Source organism: Salminus brasiliensis, chromosome 16, assembly GCF_030463535.1.
Source record: "Salminus brasiliensis chromosome 16, fSalBra1.hap2, whole genome shotgun sequence".
In the NCBI taxonomy this organism is placed as follows: domain Eukaryota; kingdom Metazoa; phylum Chordata; class Actinopteri; order Characiformes; family Bryconidae; genus Salminus; species Salminus brasiliensis.
In genome coordinates, this window is record NC_132893.1 from 28,084,362 (window position 1) to 28,103,972 (window position 19,611).

The 19,611-nt window shown below is 40.4% G+C and overlaps 1 protein-coding gene across 11 annotated transcripts in view; it reads right to left on the reverse strand.

Moving 5' to 3' along the window:
- Positions 1-2,126: 2,126 nt before the first annotated feature.
- sec31a (SEC31 homolog A, COPII coat complex component) overlaps positions 2,127-19,611 on the reverse strand; it is a 33,247-nt gene continuing 15,762 nt past the window's right edge. For 3 of the 11 annotated variants that reach the window (XM_072658038.1, XM_072658037.1, XM_072658036.1), the window contains 16 exons: positions 18,220-19,149; positions 17,367-17,535; positions 16,850-17,028; positions 16,542-16,668; positions 15,996-16,141; positions 15,134-15,307; positions 13,673-13,882; positions 12,938-13,033; positions 9,970-10,057; positions 8,325-8,735; positions 7,354-7,386; positions 5,966-6,024; positions 4,652-4,924; positions 4,446-4,565; positions 4,201-4,272; positions 2,127-3,458 (listed from right to left, as the gene is read on the reverse strand). In XM_072658038.1, coding sequence (XP_072514139.1) covers positions 3,279-3,458; positions 4,201-4,272; positions 4,446-4,565; positions 4,652-4,924; positions 5,966-6,024; positions 7,354-7,386; positions 8,325-8,735; positions 9,970-10,057; positions 12,938-13,033; positions 13,673-13,882; positions 15,134-15,307; positions 15,996-16,141; positions 16,542-16,668; positions 16,850-17,028; positions 17,367-17,535; positions 18,220-19,149 — 3,267 coding nt within the window. In that variant the 3' untranslated portion in view covers positions 2,127-3,278. The remainder of the gene's footprint in view (positions 3,459-4,200; positions 4,273-4,445; positions 4,566-4,651; positions 4,925-5,965; positions 6,025-7,353; positions 7,387-8,324; positions 8,736-9,969; positions 10,058-12,937; positions 13,034-13,672; positions 13,883-15,133; positions 15,308-15,995; positions 16,142-16,541; positions 16,669-16,849; positions 17,029-17,366; positions 17,536-18,219; positions 19,150-19,611) is intronic. The other 8 variants (XM_072658046.1, XM_072658044.1, XM_072658040.1 and 5 more) reach the window with 8 other exon arrangements.

A 19,611-nucleotide genomic window follows, 5' to 3' on the forward strand; every position in this document is an offset into this window, starting at 1 on the left:
TTGGGGTTGGGCGCAGCATCAGACGAGGAGATGGCTGGTTCAGTTTTGGGATGCTCGTCTGAAGGTTCTGAGGTGGTGGTGAGAAGGAGGTTACTCAGCAAACTCATTGCTATACTGGACAACACATCACACTCACTACATGACCTACTGGTCAGACAGTGAAGCACTTTCAGCAAAACACTCATTCAGCCCCGCTGTAACAAGGAACAGTACAGGAGATCGTTTGTTCCAACAGTGCTGATCACTGTGCCGGGGCTCTCTGAGCACCAGCCAGACATTACTACATCTCTCTACTCAGATCTATATGCACTGCCACTTTGAGCATGCACCTCAGAATGCACATGTATTTACATATCCGGTCATATTTGTTAATTGCTTGATTGTATTACTGGGTTTACTGTTTACACTGCCCTGTCACTTAGCCGTCTTGGTATATGCATATGTATATGGATAACTGTTTACAGAGCATGGTCACTCAGTTGTTAGTTTAAATATTATACTGGATATTCAGACGTCTTATTTGTATGACAACACACACTGCACTGTCATCTGCGTAATATTTTTGCACTTGACAGTGCATAAATACTAAAAAACTGCATGTTTCACTTTAACTGCTTATTTCTGTTTATGTATCTGCAAAGGTAAAAGGTGCACATATTTGTCACTGTACAGCAAAATGTGTCCTCCACATTTAACCCATCTGTGGTAGTGAACTAGGGGCAGTGAGTACGTACACACACACACGGAGCGGTGGGCAGCTAACTCCAGCACCCAGGGAGCAGAGAGGGTAAATGGCCTTGCTCAAGGGCCCAACAGTGGCAACTTGCCAAGCCCGGGAATCGAACCCACAACCTTGTTATCAATAGCCCGGCGCTCTAACCACTGAGCCAAATACATACATACATACATACATGGAAGGCCTCCTACTCTTGTTCGCTTTACATTGTACTTGTACATCTGTGCTGCTGTGTACCTGACCTTCCCTCTGGGATAAATAAAGTTCTTTATCTATCTAACTAAATACTACTCTATACTTAAGGGGCATTTGAGTGGTGTCAGAAACTAGAAAATACCATTTGTACCACTTGTAAGATAGCCAGTAAAGTGAAGTAGAATTTATAGGTGGTAAACACTGGATTCTAGAGCACACAGAGTTATGGGATGTGACGTTTACCAATCCTTTTTACCTTTTCCATCTGAGAAAATGGTGAACTTGCCTGTAAACCCTATCGGTGGTTCCAATATTACACATTTAAGAATGTACAGTGCCTATAGTATATAAGTGTCCAACCCCTTTGCATACTCCCTCTTTTTATTGCTTTAAAAAAATGAAATTACGGTGAATATAATCTAGCTTTTTTAACAATAGTTACATAAAAATGTACTGTCAAAACAAAAACTGATTTCTATAAAGTAATATCAATTACCTAAAAATAAGTGATGGCATGACTATCCACCACTTTCCAGTATCCAACCTCCCAATGAGAACTCGGCAGTGTTAGCACAGCTTAACCTATCCAGATTGATTCAGACCACTGATGAGCAGATCTCCTCACTTAAACAAAAAGGGCGATAACCCAATACAGCCATGGCAAGTGTCAGTATGGGTGGGATTATAATATGTGTAGAAGAAATCACATTACATGAGAATATTATTTCAAAAAGGATGTAAAGATGTATGCTAGTTTTACATTTATTGTAGCCCTTATTTATTTACTTTTTGGATGGGGGCATAGTTGGGATAAGGGGATGGCATTCTTTTGTAACCCCCCCCCCCTTTAAAACTTGTCTTTACTTCTAATATAAAAAGATTGAATTTAAAGTAATGCTGCTGTTTTTAGTGAAGCAAACTAAAATATATAACAAGGTTTACATATATATTGTAACTAAATAAAACTCCAAAAACAGCTTTACTTTCCTTGTGTAGTCAGAACTTCATGAACATTCATCTGAATGAGAATTTACAATGATGCAGGACAATCATTTCTTATGAATCAAATACACACTCAGTTTCATAGAAATCAAATATTAAACTTATTTTTTATTTTATTGATGTACTGATATTGCTATATGTTCTTAAAAGGAAAGGCCAAAAGGAGATCCGTACCAATAAAACATTTAACAGATTTTGAGAAATATGTATCAATTTATTTGAACAAATGGCTTAAAATGAAACATCCACCTTCAAAATTTTACAATAGTCATTTAAACATTGTGCACTGAAGCCCTCCAAGCGAAAGGCTGTGCGTGAAGCACTGCTGCCTTCACGTCCAAAACGAAGGTGTAGACAGGATCAGTCATTGACCAGCAGCTAGAGATCTTCTCTCAGACATTCCCGCAAACTTTGACTTAGTGTTCAAAACAGCAGTGGCTCTAACATACCATCATAAGGCAAACTGAGAATTTACAACATACAGTATCAAAATTCAGGTGATCTTGGAGACCAACAACAACTTTCCCTTTTATGGTGAACATCACCAATGCTTGATCTGAGAGCGAACCATCCCATAAAAAGTACAGTGCTCGTCTCCCCCATTTTCACAAATGTTGCAATCCTACTGAATTAAAGCAATTAATCAGAACTATCGATGGACTGTGTGGCTTCAAGGTTTTATCCTGCTATAGGAAAAAGTAAAACTAGGCAGCCTCATAATCTTAAGGAGAAACCTTAGTCTTGTAGCTCTGTTTAGCTATTGATATTAAACCAAATCTTAAAAGCTATAAATAAATAACATTTATTGAAAATATCTGCTTGTTTGAGACTTTATATCCATCCTGGTCAACGGATAATGCAATAATGGAGAACTACATTAAACGTCACAGAAATGGCAAAGCTTTTGAAAATCATAATCATACAAATCAATAGGCTAAAATTAATTTAGACAAGACATGAAACAAAAAGCTAAAAATGCAAATGTTTGAAAACTCAATTACATGATAAACCCGGGACACACTGATGTCCCAGAACTAGTTTCATAGCCGTTGCCTAAAACTTGCATTGACTCATAACATGCCTTTAAATTTCCAAAGAAGAAAAGGGAAAATCTCCCCATTGCACTCTGCTCTGCCATGATTACATATATAAAATAATGGCAACATGAACAAACATAAAATTTAAAAACTAACAAAAAAGGAAGAGAAAAAGCCTGTAAACTGGAATGCCCTATTCCAGCTCTGATAAGACTGGCGGAACAGGTCAATATATGTTGGTCCTTATTGACTGATGGCTTGTTTTGGAGCAGGAATACTGGTTTTGAGTAGTGTGCGTATGCATGAGATCAGACTCCCAACTTATTAGCCTGCGTAAGCACCACCTTCAGGACTGGCATGAAGGCGGAGGTCTCACTGAAGTTGCTGTTGCTGACGATGTGTGTGTGCATGTTGAGGCCATCAGTGTAGGAGCGGGACTCGATGCTCTGCGCTATGTTGTGGAGGCCGCTCACAATGGCTGGAGAAAGCTGAAGAAAGAGCAGTGGAGATTGTTAAACAAACATTGCAAACCTAGGATCCCTGGTCACATTTCTATGGTGTATAAAGGTCCAGTCATCTAGGATATCAGATCCCTCCAGGCCTGGCGTCTAGATATGTGTCAATATTCAATATTAAGGTACTCCATGATATAAACACAGTATTGATTCCTACAGTATTATCAACAAGGGTTCTACCACCAGGCCTGACAAACCTAGAGGAAACCAATACCCATAATGCCCATTAAGATTGTTGATTAAAACAGTCCAAGACTAGACATGATTTTGAATGGAGATTCTCAACTGAAAAGAAAATATATGTCTTATATGTTGAGTTTTTTTTTCATGATATTGTTAATCGAGAAAGTCAGGTAATTATCGTGACCATATTCCAATGACAATAGCTTGAATTTCACCATAACATCGATCACATTATTATATTTTGTTTTGGCGAATGCTTCCCCTTTCCCCAATAGCGCCCCCTAGCACTAGCACAGCCAATCGTGCCTTCTCAGACTCCAGTCCCTGATGGCAAAGCGTCATGGCTCAGGATTCAAACTCACAACCCCAGGTCACAGCGGTAGCACATTAGACCGCTGAGCCACTCAGTTAAATGTGAAGAAGTCCAACACTAATCACAAATACAGTAAACTTTATAAATGTTCGTATTTTTCACTAAAATACTAAAACAGTAATTTACTCTTCCACCTCTATGAAATAAAGACAGACCCACCGTTTGCTCTCTTAATTTGTCATAAAGGGAATCCAGCCTCTTGTTAGCATCATCCAACTTCCTCTTGGTTTGCTGTTTGGAAAAGTGTTTGGAAAAACATTAAAGCTAAGCAAAGAAATTCCTTATATAATTATAGTATTACGTCCTGGATAAGATAAAGAGGTATAGTATGTTGATACATGGCAAAGAAACTGAAAAAAACATTTTATTAGACTGAACCACTTGAAATGCTCAGGATAACTAACTGGATCTGTGGCGGCAGCCAAGCACTTCTGGATCAGGCCCTCAAACGTCGTCTTCAGAATGAGGTGCTCATCTGGGATGGGCTTCTTCATGATCTTCTCAGCAGGCAGCGATTGCATTGGCTTGAGGTGAACACATTCAAATTCAGTCAAGTGTAAGATGTTATCTCCAATATGGCATTTAAGTGTTCTTGGACAATTTTGGATACCTGTATGACACCTCCAGTGGGTGCCCCCGGTGCGCCTTCTACGGTCATGCTGGGCATAGCAGGGTTCCTGACATTCGGACCCAGGGGCTGCTGCTGGATAGGGGTGAAGGGCGGAGGAACTCCAGCTGGCTGTCCTGGGAGCTGGGGCTGCTGCTGCTGCTGCTGCTGCTGCTGTTGTTGGGGAGGCTGCACAGGGGCTGCCTGCTGAAGGTCTCCCAGTGGAGACAAGATGGGGGCTGTGATGGGAGCAGGCGGAGTGTAGTTTTCTGGGATCTGGAGATGAAGATGTTTGGCAATTGAGATTCAGACATCAACTTAGATTCTATTAATAGAATAATGTTATTTATAAGGCAAGAATGTATACAAGCTACAGGCCAAAAGGTATGGATTACAAGCAGTGATCTGAATTTCAGAAATGGTTACAGTACTATGCAACAGTTTTAGTTTTTATCTTTAAACCCCAAACCAAAAGCCACACTAACATTTCAAGAAGTATTATATAGATATTCAAAATCACTGGTAATATCTGACCAAAGCATCACAAATAGTTTGTAGAGTTTAGCTTGAATAATTCACTAAAACTGCTACATGTGGAGATAAAGCTAAAACAGATTGAGGGGCCTTTTTTCTTTTTTAAAACCACATATTCCCTCCCTTACCAACCAAGAAGCTCCTTATGGAACAGTGGGACATGTTCTCTAATTCTGCTGCCCTGTTGAACATTACAAGCCATCTCATTAATTTTACAACCAGTGAGCCACCTCCTCCCCATGACAATTTTGTCGGTTGTATGGAAAAAGCCTTAATGCTCTTTGTTGATGCCAGTCCAACATTACCCAGTCTAATTATTAACAGAGTAAAGCCTTCAGGAGCATCTGCAACTGACTGCTTATCGTTGCTTTCGTGCAAAAATCTTGTAACTTTATTAGAGAAGGAAAAAAACTTCTCAACTTTCAATGGAAGTCAATGAAAAATGTTTATCTTCCAAGTCTTTTCTGAGCATTTCTACTGATCCTATTTCATAATGGTGGTATTGGTCCATCAGGAAACTTGGACACAATGTTAAAAATGGAATCAAATTATGTCAAACAGTCAAAAAAGGAAATACAAGGTTTTTGCATGACAGTATGCGATTAAAGGTACTGTTACACTCTGCTGGAGAATTGGTAGCAAAGGTAATGAAGATGCTGCTGACATTCAGTCAAACCTCTTGCTCACTATTAATGAAATTTTCCTGCTGCTTCCACGTTCCTGTAGCTGAAATGGAGTAAATCTGCAAGAACATTGAGAACAACAGTGCTTCATCAAACCTACCTTCTTCTTCTTGGGTCCTCTGCTGAGAGCAGGAGGATCATTCCAGCCATTCTGGGGTCCTGAGGTGGAACAGAACACAGCTAATGTAATTATTCACATCTATACATTGAGCAATGCTGTCCGACGTCCCATCTCCGGCACAAGGCCTGCTGGTCATCATTCAGCGCCCCATAGGGGTCAGTTACATATGTGCCTTTAATTAGTGTATTACTCCAGCCCACTGACAGAAAGCAGGTTACTGATTACACAGAAGCTTCAGCAAAACTAATTAATAATCTAAAAGCAATTATAGAGATATGTTATATGGACAAAAGTATTGGGACATCTACTCATTCTTTGTTTTATTCTGCCTAAGAAAAATAAAAGAGCTTGTTCTGCTTTTGTTGGAGTAACTGTCTCTACAAGTAAGGTTTTCTAGTAGATTTGCTAGCAGCACTGCTGTGAGGATTTGATTGATCAGTGGCAGGAGTGTTAGTGAGGTCAGGATGTTAGATGATCATCACCTCTCCTCATCCCCAACAGTACTGGATGGAGCACCATCATTCCAAAGAAAACAGCTCCACTGCTCCACAGCTCAATACTGGGGGCTTTTTACCCCTCTAGCCTACACCTTGCATTAGGCATGTTATATTGGCACTGCTTCTCTACAGGGACTAGTCCAGTCTAAACAGCTGTGTCAGCAATGGGTGCAATTTAAAGTAGCTGAATGCATTCATTAGAAGGGGTGTCCACAAACATTTGAACATACAGTGTTTATCCATGTTATCAGAGAAACCCCAAGACCTCAAGCAAATTAGTGTTACAAACTCAACTGATTCTGAAGACCTAGGTTATATTAAACATTTGCACTCCAACAACGCTGCTCTGACAGAAGGAGTCCACTGGCTCAACACGCTATGGTTAATGTACTGCACAGTAAGCTAAATTTAGAAGCAAGTCAAAGTGCAGAAGAGAGCATCCATGGTGCTCTAAGAACGGAAGCACTCTAGCCTGGCTGTTGACCTATTGCTCATTGTGCACCAACAGCTCCATTCTCATCAGAGTAATAGCTGACCTAGATTGCTTATCATGCATAGCGCTGATCACTCAACATCTAAATGATTGCTGCTTTCGCCAACAATGAATCTAGGGCAACTGGTTTATGATGGATTTCCAGTCTAGACTGCATAGATTTAAGCCACAATCTATATGCATGAATTTAAGCGGATAAACTCACTTACGGCACCAAAGAAATGCTGTTATTGCAAATATGCATTGCTTTCAAATGTGATTCCCATTAGATTTTGCATAATTGTTCATTTTCATAACCAGAATTAGTAATATTACAACACCATGATTTGTATAGCCCATTAGTTCATGCTGAAGTACAGATTTCTACTGTAATTCACCTTCTAAACACCAGCTATCTTGGATGATTCCTCCTGTGGATAAGACACAATCACACTATTCTTTCTAGAAACTTCTGTCATGCAATTGTCAAAAACTAACAATATACTTGGTGTCCTGAAGGACCTTTGACTCCAGTATTGTAAACCAGTGTAGATGCTGAAGGTCATGTTAATGAATGACTAAATCGGTAGCAGAACTACCTACAGGGGTACCTGCTTTTAGCAACACCTGTCTTTGGCAGTTTCTTTTTTTTGTTACAAAAAGGGCAGATGTGTTTAAACAGTAACAGCCCACTAAACTGTCAGTTAGGGTTTTCTAACTTACCCACGTCCTGCTCTTCTTGTAGCACTACGTTTAACACTATATTGGACATCAAATCTACCACACGGTAAGCAGCTGTTCTGCTCTTTGGTCATTTCATGTTTGCTCAGCAGGCTAGAGATAAGCCCACAACACTGTAACTGGAGCTCCCCCTTATGTTCTTATGTGTTATGTTAGACAGTGTTGTGACAGATTGAAAGTATTAGGGGAAAAATTTTATTCTAAAGGCCTGGATCTGTATACTGTAGCTATAAATAGCAAGAGTTTAATGTAGGCAATAAAGCCAGCTGTGAGAACTAATGCAAACAGCAAGACATACTGTTGAATTAGCGGAAACCAAGGAGCACTACCTACTAAAAATAGGGCTCAACTCCATCTATACTGGAATCCTGGGACAGTGTAGCTGGATTAGTGTTGCATTTATTTCTACATAAAATTATTTATGAAGGGTATTTTTTCCTGAAAGAAAGGCCTCAGAGACATGTGAGCAATCTTGTGAACAAAGGAGAACGTTAACCATCAACTCCACGTCTGCTACTCCTAATACTGTAACGCATAAACTAAAGAAGGCATGTGTGTGTGTTACAAGTGTCAGCTTTAGGGTGTCTGTGTTTAAGGCGGTTATCAAAAAGGGCACTGTGGTGCAGACCTGTTCTCTGTGAGGCTGGGATCAGGGTGGGCTCAGCCTGTGTACCTGAGGCTCCAGTGGGTGGAGGTGGAAGGTAGGCGGTGGGTGAACCCGGACCACCGTGCTGGAAGGAGACTCCAGAGGAGAAAGGAGGAGGAGAGAAGGAAGACGAGGAGGAGGAGAGAGGAGGAGGAGGCGCAGAATGAGCCGTCTGGCCTGCAGCGAGTGGAGGAGGAGGAAGAGGTCCGGGGAAGACCGGAGGCGCAGGCTGAGATGATGCAGGATGCATGAACTGAGGGGGGTAGAAAGGAGCAGGAGCAGAGGATGAAGGTGGAGGAGGGAGAGGAGAGGCTGTAGAAGAGGAGTACTGGAGTGGTTGATAGAGAGGGGGTCCCCCAGCACCAGGTGTGAACTGCTGGACCTGGGGGTAGGCTGAGGTTCACAGAGACAACAGAGAGAGCAGGCAAATGCGGTTAGATACATTCTGAAAGGAAAATCACAGTCATCACACTGGATCAGCAGCTTACATTCAATATAAACATGCAAAGAGTTTTTTTCAAACATGGAAGAGAGCTCCGGCATCATTAGGGTTCATTAGAAGGGATGGGACAGCTTTGAAATGATATACTGTGGATTCTAACAATTCTGATAAACAAAGTCACAGTAGAATTAGACATGTCTTTCATTATAATAATATGGGGTGAGTTTCCTAAAAGTGATCAATCTTAGTACAATCTGATTGGTCGAAGGATGTTCTCAGCTGTTGTAAAACAATCAAAATACACATATAAGAACAAACAAAAAAAAAAACCCTACTAAAATTAATGCCACAAATTATTTATTATTATTTCATTTAATTAATGTTCTTATTGAATCAATAATTATTATTATTATTATTATATGTTAAATGTTTGTTTATTATGCTTTATAAATTTCTGTTTGATAAAACAAATTCTATTTTATATTAAAACTATTATTATTATTACTATTAATAATAATAATCCTGCAATTCTGCTCAAAAGAACCAGCAGATTCCTTCCTACCTCCCCCAGAATTAGCACTTTCTAAATTTTGGTGCTGAACTGCAGAAAAACCCACTTCATGAAGCACTTTGCGAATAAAGAAGAGGTCGACTAGTTAAAGAAAGTACTTTTGGGAAACTCATCCCTGAACAGTATACAGTGGCCGTGCTGGTGATAACATCCTATACACTCGGAGCTGTTCTATCGATTCTATCGATGAATATCAATGCTATTAAAACTACTTTCAGTTTTTAGTATTTTTATATTAAGATTACTATTACGATAAGATTTTTATATTAAGATTACTTACCATCCCATCCCTAGCATTTAGCATTTAATGAATGTTTGAAGACCTTGTATTTTCAGGTCTTTCGTATCATGCAGGGACTATTATACAGCCGACAGCCATGTTAAACAGGCGGTATAATAGATTTCAGCCTTTGGACAGCACAATAATATAAATGATCTATGTTAACTTAAAAAAAAAAAAAAAAAAAAAAGAAAGAAACATTCCACATGTTTGCGATGTTAGACGAGAACAAGTACAGGTAGAAAATAAGCTTGAGTACCACAGTGCAGGTGCACGCGTCTGTGTGTGTGTGTCTGTCCATGAAAATGACAGACGGAAAGGAGCGGTCACTTACTCTGATACTGCTGGGAGTACATGAATGGATTTGGGGCAGTGGGACTCGCACTCACTGGAGACTGCAAACCGAAGGGTGATGAATCGGCCTGAGATAGAGAGAGAAAGAGAGGCAGAGAGGGGAGTTGATGATGATTTCACAGTAGAGGTCATCAAATCATTTGTTCTTCATTAAATGGACCCAAGATACAGCTGGCCTCAGCCCACCTACAATTAAAACATGGAAGTTAGAAGAAACCTAGAATGAACCTCTCATTATAATTGGCTTAGTTGCCAAATGTTTGCTTACCATTAGAACAGTGTTACTGTCACGCCACTGTGATACTGTAATGATCTATTAATGAGAAATTGATTATGCTATTCTACAGTATAGTGAAAAATACAGGCTAAAAAAGCAGGATTGGAATTGGGTGATTTGTTTGCTTTAAATAGAGAAACATTTAAAATGCCAGTTTGGTTTCTTAAAGAGCAGAAAAAAAGGCTATACACAGTAAGTGTGGTTAATAGACACAACCAGAAATGGTGTAACAATGTGAACATTTATTACTTTTTTTTTTAACTATAAAATAATAAAGCATAACCATTATTATTATTATTATTCATTACTACTAGTGGCATTACTATTAATAAAAGTATTATATTTGTATTAACATTAGAAAATAAATAAAACAAAATATACAAAATCAAATCAAATAAAAAATGCCATTTGTTTTAGTTGAAAAGGTGGATTTCACCATTAAAAATATATACATTCTTAGAATAGACAGACTGCTAATATCACCAATCGCTAGTTTGCACAATTACACACTTGTGAGGCAAGGTTGTGTAAATCACTTAAGACCCATAAACATTCATGGATTTAATTAAGACAGAATCTGTGCAGATTTTATTGATATGCTGTAATAATGCAGTGTATGTGAATTCATTCATCCAGTTTGCTCTGCTGATCGTAAGACACTCCACTCCTGTAAGGCACACTGGACTGCAAAACAAACCTGCGCAGGTGTACCATATTGATCAGTGCTCAGGATATTTATAGCATTATATGAGAAGTGAAAGTGTGTTTAGCATGCAGGGGAACAACAGAGCAGACAGCCAGACAGCAGTCAATGCTTCTCTGGAAGAAAATATTAGAAAAGGGGGGGGTAAACAAACAAACAAAAAACAGCTCCTACTGGTGCAAATGGACAGAAAAAAAACAAGTCTGGGAATTTAGGGAAGAAAAATCAGACATGCACTTGTGGTGGGCAGAGGGACGGGGGGAGATCATGCATCCTTGCAAGTGTTTAGGGGCCTTAGTGTTACTATAAAAGAAAAGAGAAGCGTGTGACTTCGATCCAGTACAGGCTAATGACCTCCATTTACTACATCAGCAAAAGGAAAAAGTAATTATTATTATTTAAGTAATTGTATTATTTATTTAATAAATATTAACATCATTGACATGTAAAACGGGTGGGAGGGAGGGTGAGCAAAGACAAAATATGAGAGAATTCAGTGGTTAGCGTTAGTGTTTGTTATTCAGAGAAAATACAAAATAAAATAACAGAAATTAAAGCAAACAGAGCAGTCGAGGTACAATGACGGACAGCCGTGTGTTGAAGCCCCTTTGGCACTGAGCAGTTTTCAGATTCCCCACTTAAACTCACAGGTGTTCTTATGTTCTGAATGTTCTTGATTGTTTATCACAGCACAGCAGCAAGCTGATACAACGTAAAAGAAAATTGAGTATTCATGGTACTGGTTTCGAGAATGAAAAAAAAAATAAAAAAAAAAATAAAAATATATATATATATATATATATATATATATATATATATATATATAAAAAATAAATATATATATATAAGTAATTGGTATCGGACAGATGTTTTAGATTTAGATTTGACTGATATTTTAAACAGATGTTTGATTTATTTCCTCAACACTGATGCTGGACAACTGCACTGAAATACCTGCATTTAATTCAATTTACTGCAGTTAAAACCCTACAGAAATAAATGCTACATTCTCTGGTTGATTCTCTGATAGTAGATGTAGCCCAGACGTCCACATATTTTTCTTTATATTTATGTAACCGCACACACTGTGCAAAGTTTTAGGCATCTGTGAAAATCAGAAGTCCTTATCACTAATACTGGGAATAGATAGTATTAATAACATGCATAGAGAAAGAAGAGGTTTTGCATCACTGTTCATTAAAATATCTCCAAAGCTCTGCTCATGGGAGTCTAGTTAATTAAATCACTGCTTAATGGCGTTAAATCAGGTGAGCTGCTGATGGAATTGAACTGGATGCGTCGAGGAAAAACCTGGATCTAAGCTTTGTTCATCAGACTAGTTCACAAGACCTCGACTACTTTCTTTAAAAAGAGAAATTCTCATTCCTTCTTACTGTATTTCTGTTTACTTGCATCTGTTCTAATGTGATCTTTAACCGTTATAAGCAAATACACTCTCTTATTACTGATAAATACTTTTAAATGATCTGCTTATGTGCTTTAAACTTCTAAACTAGAATTACAGGCTCCAATTTTGCACACATTAACTTTGTAAGTGCAAATAAAAACACCTGGCACCTGTATATTGTTGACCACATATTGCTTCTTACACAGTAGCAGAATATGTGCGTAGTATCTTGCTGGTCAACGCCATATCAGCAGATATTCATGACAACTAGTAGAGATATAATAATTATAATAATCGTCAGTAGTCTACATGGTCATCATCAGGACCTACAAAGTGTGCATTGTAGATCAACTGGTGGTTTAATAAACCTTTTTAGTTCGAGACCTCACTTATCTACTAGGGTCGGTATCAGCAATTGTAGTGCAGAAGGGGCTTCCACTGAGCGTCCTAAATACAGTGTCTCTTTGGTGTGACCCTTCCTTAGACTCCGGTTTCTTGGGAGAGAGAGAGAGTGTTTGTGCGAGTGTGTTTGTGCTGCATGGGCCCAGCTCTGTCTGTACCTGGAGGTCTGTTGCTGGGGCTAGCGGACGAGGGACACTGGGCAGAACTGTTGGGGTTTGGTTACTCCAGGAAGTGACAGTAGAGGCGGCCCTACCCTGAACACAATAGAGACACACATACACGCTCACACACACACGCCCACACACTGCGGCTGCTGTCGGATGAGGAAGAAAACTTTATTTCCTCCCCCCAGGGGATTCTGTAAATTGTGAAGATTATGTATGTGAGGTTGTCGTCAGTTCAGAATCACTGGTGAGTGAGAATGAAGGTTTTCGGGTTTTCTAACAATCCTCATAATCCTACATAATCCTGCTCACGTCTCACTCAGGGTTAGTCAAGAAATGAGCCGGTTCCCCAGAGATCACCATTCTCGAGTAAAAAGGAAGCATGCAAATCAAGATTGTGTGATTTGTGTGTCTCATATTAGCCAAATTTTGTTGATACGATATCTATGTATCCCTTCACATGACAGCTTGTGGTCTGTTCGCAGAAAAAAGGACAGCCTCACAAAGACAACGTTTAAACGTTGTTGACTTTTAATTAAGGGTGCTCTGTGCAAACCGCTATGACGGTGCAAAATCTGCATACTAAAGAGACATTGATAAATAAATATACCCAAAATATATGCTTTCTATTTATAAATGTAAAGCTAGTATTTTTTGCATTTGGGTATATTTACTAACTCTGTACCCCACTATGTACACTATATGTGCATATGTGAGGGTGTTCAGTACCTGCTGGTAATACTGTTGCGTGGGGGCAGCAGGTGTGGGCTGAGGGGGCAGTTGTTGAGGCTGAGGCTGGACTGGCATGTAGGCCTGTGGAGAAATGGCTGCAGGCGCTGCTGGTCGTCTGCTCTGCACCGGCGCTGCGGGGGCCATCTGGGCCACAGCCTGCTGACCCAGAGCCCTGCTCAGACGCTCACGCAATTGCTGCACTGCAACCTATATCAGGAGAAGATAGAAAACAAACAGCAAGACCTCATCAACACCCACACATTCTGGATGAAAACTGCTATTTGAAGTAAGTAATCTGAGTCGGGTGAAACTGCAGCAACACAGCGCCAAGTAGAGCAACCTGAGGACCCACACTCAAACATAGCAAAACACTGACACAGCCAAGACTAAGCCAAACACTTCTGGCAAGATATTTACATGAAAACAAGAGGAAAAAAATAGAAGACAGATGGCTCCTGCGGAATTAGCTACCAAGCCAATAAGCCAGCCTTGCAGAATGAGTTGGAATTAAATCAAGAGTCAACAGACTCTTGCTTTAGTCAACTGCTAATAACTGGCATTGGGTAGATGTTTAGGTTTGACTGAAAACTGATTTGATGATTGGGAAATTGTGTCTTGATGTCCGAATTAATTTTATTGTATATTTTACTACGCATACAAATGCAATGTCAATACAGGTGGATTTAGTCCCAGTTTCTACATTTAATCAACATATATACATATACATATCTGCATGGGCAGATACATTAGTCAACATAGGATAAAAGGCTTTAATCAAATGTCTGCAGCAAGTGTACAACTGACTGATTCTTCCCTGATAAAAAAAAAACACCTAAAGTGTTCTTCCCTCTTTTATATTATATTATAAAAACTCCCTCTCTAATTTTCACTCCCTAATTTTTCAGTGTGCTGCCATTCTCAAACCCGGTCACTCCTTAGACAGTCAAGATTTTTTTTACTTGAACTTTTTTACTGAACTTGCAATACACATGGAAAGAGCAAATGTGGTCCCTAATGAGCACTTTGGGGAAACACAGGACTGGAGTAAATGCTAAATAAGTAGATAAACATGCATATCTGCAGTGTGATTATCAGCAAAATCTGTTGCTAAGCCTGAAGTCACACAGACAATTGCTTGTATTTCCACGTTTGAAAATCAGATTTTCACATTTCTCATGAGGAAGGGATCAATAGAAATTCTTCCATCTTCAATCTTCAATCTTTTCACATTGACTTTCATTGAAAGTTCCTTCTCCTGTTAAGTTGCAATTTTGGAGATCCAAGGTTTCCGCATGAGAACAACAATATGTTGATCATTAGCATTGACGTTTTAACCTCTAATTGGCCTGTGGTCTTGTGATCTTGTAAACCATTATGAGCAGACTCTTCTTGTTGCTTGCTTTCATACTTTTAGCCTGAAGTGTAAAATTACTTTGAGCAGAACTGAATTGTGCTTGCCTGTTCCGTGTTGGTGGGCAGGTAGGAGATAGCAGTCTGCAGGCTGCCCTGAGAAGCCAGCAGGCTGGCATACTGACTCATCTTCTCAGCCAGCAAGGCACCCACAGCAGGGGCCATACCACCCTGAGCCTTCTCCACAGCCTGGCGCAGCACCACCACCTTCTCAACCAGGTGCTAAAGAAAAAAAATTAATAAATAAAAATAAACAGTGGGTCAGTAGTCAGCTTACTCTGGATAAACTCCAGGGCCCACATGAAAAATGGACACGTATTTATGGGCACTCCTCTGCATATTCTCGTGGTGTATCTGCATGTTCTGTAAGAGAATGGATACTCAAAGAACATAGTATAGCGGATACACACAGAACACACTCTTATTATTGGAACTCATTTGTTTCTTCCTAAATCAAGAATAGCATTACTGTGAGGATTTGATTGCGTTTAGTGACAAGAGCATTAGGATCACAAGTACTGGGTGGAGCACCATCCATTATTCCAGAGAACGCAGTCCCACTTTATACCCCTCTAACCCACATCTGGCATTAGGCATGGTGCCAATAGGTTCATACTTTCATACATATTTCTCCAAATAAAATTACCCCTAAAGATCTGACTAGAACCTTTCATATGAAAACACACTTGAGGCATTTTGAAAAAGGACTACATGTGGGAGGTTGTTAACAAGGCCAGGTGCTTGAACTATTATTCTACTTAAATTCATGTGGCTGGCTGCGTGCGAGGTTGTCATAATGGCTGTTAATAGGCTTTCAAGGCAAGAGAAAACCTGTTGAAAGAAACTACTTTAAATAGAGACATAACAGTGCAATGGGGGCATATGGTGTGTTGCGGTAGAGACGCCTTACCTGCAGTGAGAGTGGGCTGCTGGAGTCCTGTGCTTTGGACCAGCAAGACACCAGCTGCTCCATACTGCCTGCACAGATGTAACAGAGACAGGCCTGTGCCTGCAGCTCTGAGTCCTCAGCAGCCTCCAGTCTGGAGCCCAAGAGCCCTGAACACACGGTTCACACACATAAAACACAGTCACTATTAGCTGAGATTTTAAACCACACACAATTAAAAGCAAAAGTTCGAAAGAGTGTGAAGATCTGTTAAACTGGTAAAGTACTTTTACATTGAGTAACATTTCTTCACACTCATAGCTCTCCATTACAAGCATGTTTCTTTATGGGACCAAAAATAGTTTTTCTCAGGCATCCCTCTCATGATGTAAGCATTTTTAACAGCACCAATTCGTGAGGTACAAGTTTCTACTACTTGTTAAGTAAATAAGCTTTCTAACTGAAGAAGAAATCATGTCTTGGATGATCACCTACATTTGGAAATGTGATCATAAAAACTGACTAATCTTTATTATTAATACTGGAGAAGACTCCAGGCCCCTTACTCACCACAGAGAGAGGAGAACTCCTCTGGTTTGGCATAGGTCATGACTGCAGCCAGAGCCTCCTTCCAGTTGTGGAGATCACACGTCTCCAGAATATCCAACCAGTCTTTCATAACCACTGCACTGATGAGCTGCAGGTTGAAAAGCAAGCAAAGCATTATGATTAGTGCCCAGCACCACTAAGCACTACTCCATTCATGGTCACTGAAATACAATTAAAAGGCTACAAATGGGCAACAATATTTACATAATTATGAAAAAATAACATGTCTTCTGAAGGGAGAACATTTAGAAAGTGCTGCAGGGCCTCACCTTGCCAATGTTACTTTGCGTTTTGGCCAAGTACTTTTTCTGAGTCTTTTCAAGCAGCTCTGGCCCACCTGCAATGGCCAGGATGATGCTGTCTGCCATTCGGTTGTCATGGAGACAGAGGTTGACGGCAGCTTCGAAATCCCCAATAAGCAGCGCTTGGGTGATCAGTCTATCTACATCTGCAGCATCAAAGAGACACACAAAAAGCTAAGACCTCTGAAGCATAACATACCAGTACATTAACCAGTTAATAAACAGGAAAGGATTATAGGGAACAGCAAGCCAGAGTGGAGCAAACTATTCGCACTGAACTGTAAGGTTCCAAAACATGGTGTGAACCAAACCATGACCTTTTTTTCTATACCGTTAAACCCTCTGCCTTGTATAATATCATGGCAGGTATAAGCACGAGCATCCTGGTAAAACAGCCTATAAAGGCTGTATGCGTCAACAGCACAAAGCCTAAACCATACAGGTTAAAAATAACCTGAAAGTAAAAGACGTCTGAGACACTTGCCTTGGCTAGCTTTGACGCTAACAGTTTCTGAGAATGGAGACAGGCTCTCCTCGAGTACAGGGATCTGATCAGCAACAGGTTCCTCTTCAGCAACAGGGATCTCCTCCAGTTTCTGGCTCTCCTCGCCTGCTGAAGCGTCCTCCTCTACAACAGGCCCATTTCCCTCCACCTAGGTTATAAGGGGCAGTGTTTACTTATCAATTTCAGGAAGATAGATGGACGCTAATACCAACACAACTTACAATAAAGAGGAATTAAGATACATAAACAAACAAACAAACAAACAAGTACACATAACTATTTCTATATGACGACCACACTCAGGAACACGCAATGCACAGCTGAACATCTACACAAAGAATTACTTTACCTGCCTCACCACCATCAACCTGGCCGCTGATACTGTACTGTACATCATTAAATCCACAGTTCAGAAAGTTCTCATTGATGTTACTTCTCAAAATGGTCATTATTGACAAAAGAGCAACGTTACCTCTCGTTCCAAACACAACACGGAGCAGCACAGTTGACCTCTACCAATGTTCATGCATTACCTTTACAGGGTATCTCCTCCAAACAGCTATATTTGCTCATTGCTACAAACAAACTAGCTGCAAGTCAATTAAAAGGAAAATAATAAGCTTCCACGCAGCCACCATGTTGTCAGCATTCCTGTGTGAGACTCTGAATGATGTTTCGACAACATCTTAACCTTAGTCTTTAAACCAAATCCACAAAAAAGTAGAGAAGGAAGTGATAATGCTGTGCAAGGATCGACAAAAGTGTACTGTAATGCTATCACACAGGGATGCTGTGGCAGGAGACTCAATAACAGCAGGCCGGGTGAAGGTACCTCCTCCAGTGCTGCCTCCTCTTCTGGTGTGTCAGCAGTTGTTAGGTCTACGTTACCAGACTCCTCTTCATCCAAAGGTACAGCATTCAGCTCCAACTCAGGTTCTGGCTCACCATTAACAGGAGAAACGAGGTCCAATTCGGAAGGAGCATGCGGCTCAGCCGCTGGAGTCAAGCCCATTTCCGGCACGGTTTGTAGAGCGACAATAGGAGGTGTGATCATGGGAGGGGCCTGTGGGTCAAGTGGAGGTAAGAAGCCTGGTACAGGTTGAAGGGACATAGGAGTTGCAAACTCCAGCTGAAGGTCAGCCTGTGGTGTGAGACCAGCAGGGGGATGACACACAGATTGTTGCGGGTCAGCCGGTGGAACTAACTGTATAGACTGTGTCTGGCCAATGAGAGGTTCTACAACTAGTGGTGATTCAGGGTGGTCATCATGGGCGCATGATGGAATTACCATGGGTTTAATAATACAAATTTCACCTGGAGTAGATGGCTGAAGCTCAACGGAAGGTGCAAAACTGGCCTGAGAATCAGCCTCTAGATCTGAACATGCTAGACCAGACTCCGAATCAGCACTGGAAGGTGCAAAGAGAGGCACAAAGGGCTGAACAGGCTGGGGCACCAAATCAGTAGATGGTTCAATGAGATGTGTCACATTAAAATCAGACGAGGAGGCCAAAGAAACGGGCTCATAATCAGCTTTGCCGTCCTTAACTTGATTGGCACTAGCAGCAAGCAATGGTTCCTTCACAGCTTCTGTGCAAAGTTCGACCAGCGCCTGGTTTGCAAGCTCCCCATGCAATGTGCGAGGAGATCCCAGCTGGGTAGCGGCAGGAGGCTCAGACTTAGGCAACTGAGCAATTTCTGGCCCAGGAGTAGGAGCACAAGAGAGGGTGGAAACATGGTCGAGTAGAGGAGCAGAAGAAGGCTACACATGCACACCAGGGGTGGGGATGAGATGTGTTGACATTCAGACAAGATTGAGCAAATGATTAAAAAATGAAAAATGACTGCAACCAAATTCCAAATGATATTGAAGAGATTAATGCAAGCATGCGGATGATCGATGAGATTTTCCTGCAGGATTTGGCCTTACTAGCGATCAAAATTTCAAAAGAACGAACCAATCACACAAAATCTTTCCTCTGAATTAAACCCAACTCAAATGTAGCAAAGGTTCAGTAATCTGAAGAACAAAAGTTATTGGACAGAGGGCGAACTCAACAACTGACTACCATTTTCAACACACTTAAGATAAATAAACATGCAATTCCAAGATTGTCCAAGATTTGCATCGATCCTAACCAAACATGAACATGAAAATAATGATATTAATCCTCGTGTTGTCTTAAGGGTCAAAAATGACCTGCCAATAGGTGTTTTCATACAG